The sequence below is a fragment of the Chrysochloris asiatica genome, unplaced genomic scaffold, assembly GCF_000296735.1.
Source record: "Chrysochloris asiatica unplaced genomic scaffold, ChrAsi1.0 scaffold00313, whole genome shotgun sequence".
NCBI classification, from domain to species: domain Eukaryota; kingdom Metazoa; phylum Chordata; class Mammalia; order Afrosoricida; family Chrysochloridae; genus Chrysochloris; species Chrysochloris asiatica.
Window position 1 is genome coordinate 2,050,994 of NW_006408831.1, and position 10,227 is coordinate 2,061,220.

Sequence of the window (10,227 nt, forward strand, 5' to 3'; positions counted from 1 at the left end):
CACACACACACACACACACACACACACACACACACACACACACACTTAGACATGTCCTCATGAAATTTCAAAATGACAAGGATACATGAAGGATTTCAAGAGTTTCCAGACAGAATGAAAAAAGGTTCCTACAAAGAAACTTGAATCAGGCTAGTTTCAGAATACTTAACAACACTGAAGAGAATTCTGAGAAAATGTATTTTTCAATCTAGAATTCTATGACCAACCAGAATAGCAATCAGGTGTGGTGGTGAAATAAAACAATTTTAAACTTACAGGAACTCAGAAAGTTAAGGTCACAGGTATCCTTTCTGCAAAATTTACTTGAGTATGTGCTCTAGCAAAATCAGAAATCTGTGGTAGTTCTAAAAACACACCACTCCACTCCAATCTCTGCTCTGGGAAGTGTAATTGACTAATAATAGCACCAATTAGCACAGGTTCTTGCAGAGGCGTGTTTCCCCTGGCTATTGTCAGTGAATAGTAAAGGATGACAAGCATAGTAATATAGGATAGTAATTTCTGCATAAGCAGAACTCTTCTGACATCTGACTTTGACTCAAAGACCTCCTCATACTCCACCAACTAAGCAAAACATTCTTAGAAGTGTCCTACTTAACCCTCTTTCCTTCCTTCTCTCCTTCACATGTTCAGATCTGTATCTCAACATGATGGCTTTCTCTACCTCCTCTGGTTCCCTTCTCATTTTCCCTCACAGATGTTTTCCCCAGATAAATTTCTTGTCTGTCTAATTCTGTCTTGGCATTCCAAAGAGAATTCCAATTAACACAAAATCTAAGGAAGAGCAGAATATGAAATCTGAGAAACAGCAGACTTAATCCAAAAGTGTTATTGTTGTTGTTAGGTACTGTCAGGTCAGTTTTAACTCATAGCAACTCTGTATAATGTTTCAAAGACTGTAAATCTGTACAGGAACAGGATCATATAATATAAAATTATCAGTATGTAACTGTGCAGTGTGGCCAGAAAGCAATGACCCAAAACAGAACAGCAATTAAGGAGCCCTATGAAAAATGTTGTCAATAATAAAGTGGATTGACTATAGAAATAGAATAATTTATAAACTGCAAAGAGAAGGTGAAGGCCTTTTATTCTCCTGTCAGCAATGAAAAAGGAAATTAATTAGAAATACCCAGAAAAATCCAATGCTGTACAAAGAAAATCATAGTCCAAGCATGAAGCAAATTAAAATATGGCATGAATCTGAACAATTGATGTAATGTAAGAGAAATGAATCCATTTGACCTTGATGCTTGAAACATTCTCTTTCAAACGGTTCAAGTTCTATAATAGGATTATTTCTCCTTGCCATTACTCCATTCATACCACTTGGTTCTGCAGTAAGTAATATTTAGAAAAATTAATAATGTGATGGGATTTTTGACTGAAAGTTTTTTTTTTTTTGGAGGAACCGAGATATTACAGATATCAGATATCAAAGTGGGTTTCAAGACAGACCACACTGCAAACATTTCAAAGTAGGTTCCCTAGATCCAGTCAGATAACTTACCTGACTCTAAATTGGAAAATCTGGAACACTGTTACTTTGCTTATGAGCAGAGTGGGTGCTACTACATTGGGGTCAGATCACACTGTATAAGTTATATGTGGATAAAGGAAGGATAAAGATCCTTTAGACAGTTTTGGTCCTGATGGAGAAAAGAGCCAGCTTGGAAGTTATGTTAAATCTGGCCCAAGAGAATCAACAGGAAGGACAATGGGACCCGTAATGTGGGATAGATCTGGAATGGCCTGTTGAAAACCCAGGGCCTGAAGGGGAAGCAAGCAGCCCTGGTAGGCTGCTAACCACAAGATCAGCTGTTCAAACCCACAAGTTTGCTCCACAGGAGAAAGATGAGGCCATCTCTCCTGTAAAGATTTACAGTCTCGGAAAACCTATGGAGCAGTTCTACTCTGGAATTGTAAGATAAGCACTGGACTGATAACCAAAAGGTTGAGGGTTCAAACCCTTGGAACCCTACAGTTGTAAGGTCACTATAAGTCGGAATCAACTGGACAGAAGTGGGTTTTTTTGAGGGGAAGCAGCAACCAAAAACATACAGTGCTTATTGTGTGAGAGGTACAGACAAAATTTCCCCATGGAAGTCTTTGAGGAACTCTGAAAGTGCTCAAGAAGTTCTGCTAGGCTCAGAGACTGCAGTCTTCCTGGTAGGGTGCAACCAACTAAAATGACGTTTCCTCTCCTTTTCTACCCTCTCTCTTCTTGATTTGATTCTGAAGAGGTCAAAAAACCATGATTAGTAAGATGGGAGAGAGCATTGGGAGCATAATGAGAGAAGAAGTCTTCAATCAGAAGGTCTGATGAAGGTGTCTGCTGGAAAACAGGAAAGAAAGGTTATACGTTTGAAACAAGTTCTGAGTTTTGATTTTACATAGAAATGACTACTTCTTGAAAGTGAACTGACACTGTTTGCAAAGTAAAGTGAACTTTTACAGAACTTTCTATTACCTAAGAATACTGAGATAGGTCCTGAAGCATATCAGTATTTTCAAACAGAGGCAGAAGAAGGGATAGAGTAGGTTTAAAGAGATTAAGGGAATTAAAAATAAAGTTAAGTTCTGATTATATTTCATGAATCCTGCTTGTTAAATCTTGTTGTTGTTGTTGTTGTTAAGTGCCATTGAGTTGGTTCTGACTCATAAAGACCCTATGTGTGTACTGTTTCCAAGGAACAACTGGTGGGCTTGAACCTTCAACCTTACGGTTAGCAGTCCAGTGCTTACCCTACAATTCCACACCAAGACTCCTGTTTAATCTGACGGATATAATGTTATCAATTCTGTCCACTGACTCTCCGTTTTTAGAATCAATCTATAAACCAAGCATGGAAAACTTAATTATAGTTACAGAAAAGAACCTATCAGTTATAAACCTTGACATTGTGAAAATAATGATACGATTTCAATAAAACAAGTGGTGGATATGGGAGAAAGTAGAGAAAAGCAGATGGGAGTCAGTTCTTATAGAGAGTACAGTCAAGAGATGCTGTCTAATATTGATGGATTTAGAAAAAGGTAGTTAAGTATGTGATTTAAATTTATAGACAGTCAACTAAAGAAATAAAAATGTAATAAATCAAAATTGAGAAAAGGAGTATTAGGGAAAGAGGTTGATTATGTGAGTTAAATTCCTTAGTCTTCATAGGGAATCATCAGTAATTATTGCTTCAAATTGATAAAAAGACAAATAGAGACACTAGACCTCAAAACACAAATTGGATATGGGTTAGTTCTGGGAATGGGATGGGTGTTGGAAGGGAGGCAATTTTTACTTTTTATTTTATATGCTTCTATTGGATTCATGAAAAGGAGCTCTGGTAGCGTAGTGGTTACGAATCGGGCTGCGAACCGGAAGGTCAGCAGTTCGAAACTACCAGCTGCTCCGCGGGAGAAAGATGAGGCGATCTGCTCCCGTAAAGATTTACAGCCTCGGAAACCCTATTCAGGGTCGCTATGGGTCGAAACCGACTCGACGGCACTTAACAACAACAATTGGATTCATGGAGTCCTGGTATGGTGCTGTGGGTTAATGCATTGAACTGCAAAATTGGTTTGAATCGCAAGGTTGGAGGTGCAAGCTCATCAGCTGTTCCTCGGAAACTCTATACAGGGTCCCTATGTGTAGGAACTGACTCGACTTAACAACAAAAACAGTAATTGGACTCCTGGTGTAGCGCTGTAGGATCAGCACTGGACTGCGAACCACAAGGTCGACCATTAAAGGGTTGCTATGAGTTGGAACCACCTTGATGGTATTTAATAACAGCAACAATTATGCAGTCCTGGTGTGGTGCTATATGATAAGCACTGGACTGTTAACTGCAAGGTAAACAGTTCAAACCCACCAGTGACTCCTCAGAAATCCTATACAGGGTGGCTATGAGTCATAACAGACTGGATAGCACTTAACAAAAAACATACCGTCTGAATTTTTATTACCATGTACATGCACAACTTTTATAACAGTAAATAAAATGAGATTCAGGGAAACTTGTAAAAATTTTAATAAAAAAACTCTTACCTTGCTCTAATCCAGGGTTTGGTGTGCATGTCCAAACCACTTCCCCAGCTGCCATGTTTTTCTGAAGCTGGTGGCAAAAATCCCCTCTCTGGGGCCAGCTCCTCTGCAATTGCCCGGATGTGGTAGGGCTCAAATCCACAGCAACCACCAATGAACCTGACACCCATGTTGTAGGCCTCTCTGGCGTACTTTTGAATATCCCATCTGGTTGCAAGTCTGGGCTCTAGTCCTGTAACACAATGGTTATGGCATTTCTGTTCCCATCCCTATTTTCAAAGGACAGGGATGGGATATACTTTTTTTTCCCCTAGCAAAATGCTATAAACTTTAGAGTGTGTTCTCTTTAAATACCTTATTTTAAAATAAACTGTGGTGAAATATATAACAAAAAATTCAAATGTTTCATTCAGTGACATTAATTACATTCACAATATTGTATAACCATCAACTTAGCTGTTTCCACACTTTTTTTTTATCACCCTTAACAGAAATTTAGTACCCTATAAGCACCCACCTCTGGTAAACACTAATAAACTCTGTTCCTTGTTGTTAAGTGCCTCAAGTCAGTTCATGTGTCCTTTTGTGTCTGACTTATTTCACGCATCATCATTTAAAAACGTTTTATTGTGATTTGGGTGGAAATTTACATAGCGAATTGGCCTTCCATTTAACAATTCATACACGTTTTGATTCCTGACACTGATGACAACCCCCACAGTGTAACAGCACTCTTTTCCTTTCCTCCCTGTGTTTACCACTTCTACTCGCCCTTCTTTTCTATCCCTTCCTGCTTTCTGAGCTTTGTTGCCCTTTTAATCTCACATGATTGACTGTTCTGAGGAGTCCATACCTGCCTGCTGTTACTGCTCACCTCATAAGCCTGTGCTTTGACTGAAAGTTGAGCCAAAGAGGAGAGTTAGTACCAGGACTAAAGGGTGTCTAAGGGGCACAGTCTCGGGGGTTCCCCCAGTATCTGTCAGACCAGCAAGGCTAACCTTTTTTATTGTTTTGTTCCATATTTTTCTCCCACTTAGATAGCTCATATTTGCTTAACATTAAATGTTTTTGTTTTATTCAGTCTCATCTGGTCAGACTGCACAACTTATATCATTGTTGTATACTGCCCAGCCTATTCTGACAGAGTAACATTGCCCAATAGAGTTTCCTGGAACTGACTCAATGGCACCTAACAACAAAACAACAACAACCATCTTTACACCCAAGTCATTTCTTCTGAGCAACAAGTTTGTTTCAGTTAGCAACCAAGCGCTAAGCCTTGCACCACCAAGGTTCCTTGTGTAACTTATGTTGTTGTTGGTGTTAGGTCCCATTAAGTCATTTCCAACTTATAGAGACCCTCTGTATAACAATATGAAACACCACCTGGCCCTATTTCATTCTTACAATTGTGACCTTTGAGCCCATTGTTGGAGCCACTGTGTGAATCCATTTCATTGAAGGTCTTCCTCTTTTTCAATGACCCTCCACTTTATCAAGCATGGTGTCCTTCTACAGGGACTGGCCCTTCCCGACAACATTTTCAAAGTACAAAAGAAGTCTCACTATTGTAGTTTCCAAGGAGCAATTCAACAGTACTTCTTCCAAGACAGGTTGGTTTGTTCCTCAGGAAGTCCATGGTATGCTCAATATTCTTTGCCAAAACCATAATTGATACATAATTGATACATAATTCAAATGTATCAATTTGTCTATGGTCTTCCTTATTCACTGTCCAGCTTTCACATGCCTATGAGGCAACTGAAAATACCATGACTTGGTATACACCTTAGTCCTCAAAATGACATCTTTGCTCTTTAATACTTTAAAGTGGTCTTTTGCAACAGATTTGCCTAATGCAATATGTCATTTGATTTCTTGACTGCTGCTTCCATAAGAGTTGGTTGTTGATCCAAGTAAAGAGAAATCTTTGAAAACTTTAATCTTTTCTTCATCTATCATGATGTTATTTATTGGTTCATGTGTGAGAATTTTTGTTCTCTTTGCATTGAGGTACAATCTTTGATCTTCTCCAATAAGTGTTCCAAGTCTTCTTTGCTTTCAGAAGCAAAGTTGTGTCATCTGTAAATTGTGAATGAGTCTTCCTCCAATCCGGATGCTATGTTCTTCTTCTTATAATGTAGCAGCTTCTCAAATGTGTTTGCTCAGCATACAGATTGAATAGGTATGGTGATAGGCTACAACCCTGATGTACACCTTTTGTGATTTTAAACCTCTTAGTATCTGTTCAAATGACTGCCTTGTGCTCTATTCACTGATTGCTCATGAGCACAAATAAGCATTCTAGAATACCCATTTTTTGCAATGTTATCCAGAGTTTGTTATGATGCACACAGTCAAATGCCTTTGCATAGTCAATAATGCACAAGTAAACACCTTTCTAGTAATCTCTATTTCTAGCCAAGATCTATCTCATGCCAGCAATGATATTTCTCATTTCACTTTCTCTTCTGAATCTGGTTTGAATTTCTGGCAGCTCCCTGTAAGAAAGTATTAATGTAATCATTTTTTAATTATCTTCAGCAAAATTTTACTTGAGTATAATATTAATGATATTGTTTGATGATTTATCACCTTTCTTTGGAACAAGCACAAACATAGATTTCTGCCAACAGATTGGGTAAGTAACTGTCTTCCATATTTCTTGGTATAGATAAGTGAGTGAGTCCAATGCTGCATCAGTTTGTTGAAACATTTCAATTCATATTCCATCAATTTCTAGACATATTCCTTCAATACCATCAGTTCTTGATCATACACTATCTCTTGAAATGGTTCAGAATTGAACCATTCTTTTTAGTACAGTGACTATATTTTTTCCATCTTCTTTTGATGCTTCCTGCATCATTCAATATTTTGCCCATTATTTTGTTGAGTTGGTTCCAACCCATAGCGTCGTTTTCAAGGAGCAGCTGGTGAGCTAGAACTGCCAACCTTGTGGTTCAAACAAGATGGATTGGCACAGTGGCAGCAGCAATGGACTCAAGCATAGCGACTATGGTGCAGGACTGGGCATGTTTTGCTTTGTTGTGCATAAGGTTCGCTATCAGTCATTACTGACTTGATGGCACTTAACAACAACAAAACACAAGGACCTCACTAGATAGATTACACAGGAATCAAATCAACTACATCTGTGGAAGAGACAATGGAGAAGCCCAATATCATCAGCCAAAACAAAGGAGCTGAGTGGAACAGACCATCAATTGCTCATATGAAAGTTCAAGATGAAGCTGAGTAAAATTCAAAAAAATTCACAGGAGCCAAAATACGACCTTAAATATAGCCCACCTGAATTTAGAGGGGCTCTCAAGACAAGATTTGATGCATTAGACACTAATGACCAAAGACTAGATTAGTTGTGGAATGACATTAAGAACATCATACAAGAAGAAAGCAAAAGGTCATTTAAATGACAAGAAAGAAAGCAAAGACCAAAATGGATGTCAGGAGAGACTCTGAAACTTGCTCTTGAACATAAAGAAGCTAAAGCAACTGGAAGAAGTGAGGAAGTAAAAGAGTTGAACAGAGAATTTAAAAGGGCAGCTCAAGAAGACAAAGTAAGGTATAATAAAATGTGGAAAGACCTGCAGTCAGAAAACCAAGAGGGAAGAACATGCTCAACATTTCTCAAGCTGCAAGAATGGAAGATAAATTTCAAGTCTTGGAGAATATATTGATGTCAAGTACGTCATTTTGCTCGATCAACCCATCACAACACTCATGGAAACAGTAGTTAAGAAATTAAGAAACGTGTTACAATAGGCAAATCTTCAGGACAAGACTTCTTTGAAGTGTTCAAGAATAAAGATGTTAGTTTGAGGACTAAGGTGCACCTGACCCAAATCAGGGTATTTTTAATAGTCTCATATGCATGTGAAAGTTGGACAAAGAATAAGGAAGACTGTAGAAGAATCGATGCATTTGACTTATGGTGTTGGAGGAAAATATTAAAAGTTCCATGGATTGCCAGAAGAACAAACCAATCTGTGTTGGATGAAGTAGAACCAAAGTGTTTCTTAGAAGCCAGGATGGCCAGACTTCATCTCTCATACTTCTTACAAGTTATCAGGAGGGACCTGTCCCTGGAAGGCCAGTGAAAAGAGAGGAAGACTCCCCAAGAAGACAGATTGGTACAATGGCAGCAGCAATGGGCTCAAGCGTAGTATTGATTGTGAAATTGACGCAGGATCTGGCAGCGTTTTGTTCTGTTGTGCATAAGGTCACTCTCTTTAGGAAAATTTTACTTGCATGTGCTATTAATGATATTGACTTGACAGCACCTAACAATAAGTAATTGACGGAAGCTCTTCCCCAGTCATATTTTGAGCACTTTCCAACCAAAGGGGTTCATTTTTTGTCACTATATCAGACAATGCTTTGCTATTTTTCATAAGGTTTTCCATGGCTAACCCTTCAGCCATGGTCTGCCTCTCCTTCTTCCTAGTCTCCCTTAGTCTGGAAGCTCCACTGAAACCTGTCCATCATGGGTGACTGTAGGCATTTAAAATACAGGTGGCATAGCTTCCGGTATCAGAGCAACACGCAAGCTACCAGAGTATGACAAACTGACAGATGAGAAGTGGTTTGGAAACTTATAGCTGTTTCAACTTTGTTACAACAAGCCATACGAATTCTCCATATGCTCACCAAAGGGATATTCTGGAAGGTCCACAAACCCTCCTTTGCCACAGTCAGGTGTGTGGAATCCCAGGGACTGCACCATGAGGTGTGCCTTCATCCCTGTAGCCTGAAGGCCCTCCTTCATGAGTTTCATTGTCTTCAAACTGATTCTGGGTCCAAATCGGCAGTTCACTCCAATGATTGAAGCCCCTAAGTAAAGAAACAAAACCCAGCCCATATTAAATCTACTGCCATTGAGTTGAATATGACTCATAGTGACCCAGGATAGGGTTTCCAAGGAGCAGCTACTGAGTTTGAACCCCCGACCTTGTGTTTTAAACTCACTTTGCAGTCCAGCACTTTAACCCGCAGTGCTACACCAAGACTGGAGACTGGGAATCTTTACCAGAGCAGATGGAGTCATCTTTCTGTTGGGGAGTAGCTGGTGGGTTTGAACCACCAACCTTACAGTTAGCAGCCCAACGCCTAACTCACAGGGCTCCTTAAGCAAAGAAATAAAGAACATGAAATTTTATGTATTTGCATGTTTGCTTAGTCTTTTTTTAAACCTGCTGCAGTGATGCTGAGTCTAACTCTTGTTTGAGTGGCGCTATCATCCATAGTGAGGTTGGCCCAGGATTGGCCGGTGTTTCATTCTGCCATGCATAAGGTCGCTATGAGTCAGTACAGACTCGATGGCACTTAACAACAACATGCTCCATAGATTTTTCAGTGGCTGAGTTTTCTAAAGTAAATCACCAGGTCTTTCTTCCAAGGCACCTTTGAGTGGACTTGAACCACCTATCTTTTGGTTAGCAGCTGAATTTGCACCAACCAGGGGCTCTAGAAAGTGCTTTGTTGTTGTTAAGCACCATTAAGTCGGTCCCGACTCATTGTGATCCTGTATAGGGTTTCTAAGGAGCAGCTGGTAGGTTTGAACTGCCAACTTTGTGATTCACAGTCCAGTGCTGATCCACAGTGCCACACAGTTGCTATTTCCCTTCCCTCCCCCAAGTTTTACAGACAAGGTCACTGATTATGGTGAGCTTTTTTGATGTTTGAATTACTTTCACAATACTAAATGAACATTGCTGAGTTTCCTAAGCAACCGAGCTATTTATTACATAGTATGGTGCTCCTTGGAAACCCTGTATAGGGTCACTATGGGTTGAAGCCAACTCAACGGCACTTAACAACAACACCAACATAGATTCTCATTACCTGCTTTTACCAGTTGAATGGCACATTCTCCTGGTGTTACCCCATGCTTGTCTCCCTCTGGGCCTATGCACATGGTAGCTGCCACAGGTTTTCCAGCTTCCTTTAAGACTTCCACAGCCCACACGGCTTCTTCAGCATGCTCAAAATACTAAGAGAATTTCAGTTTTTATTGGTCCAAATAAAAAGCAGATTTAGGATAGGAACACTCAATGGTATGAAATGGTTTTGTACATTGCCAAATATAGCATGTGTGATAAAGATTGTTAAGGAATGTGCTTCTATCTGACTGAATAAAGTGTATA

At 39.4% G+C, this 10,227-nt stretch overlaps 1 protein-coding gene across 1 annotated transcript in view; it reads right to left on the reverse strand.

The window, feature by feature from the left end:
- The window catches only part of BHMT2 (betaine--homocysteine S-methyltransferase 2), a 29,879-nt gene that overhangs the window by 1,749 nt on the left and 17,903 nt on the right, over positions 1 to 10,227 (reverse strand). Inside the window, 3 exon segments of the mRNA XM_006875197.1 lie at positions 4,064 to 4,292; positions 8,732 to 8,914; positions 9,926 to 10,073. Coding sequence (XP_006875259.1) covers positions 4,064 to 4,292; positions 8,732 to 8,914; positions 9,926 to 10,073 — 560 coding nt within the window.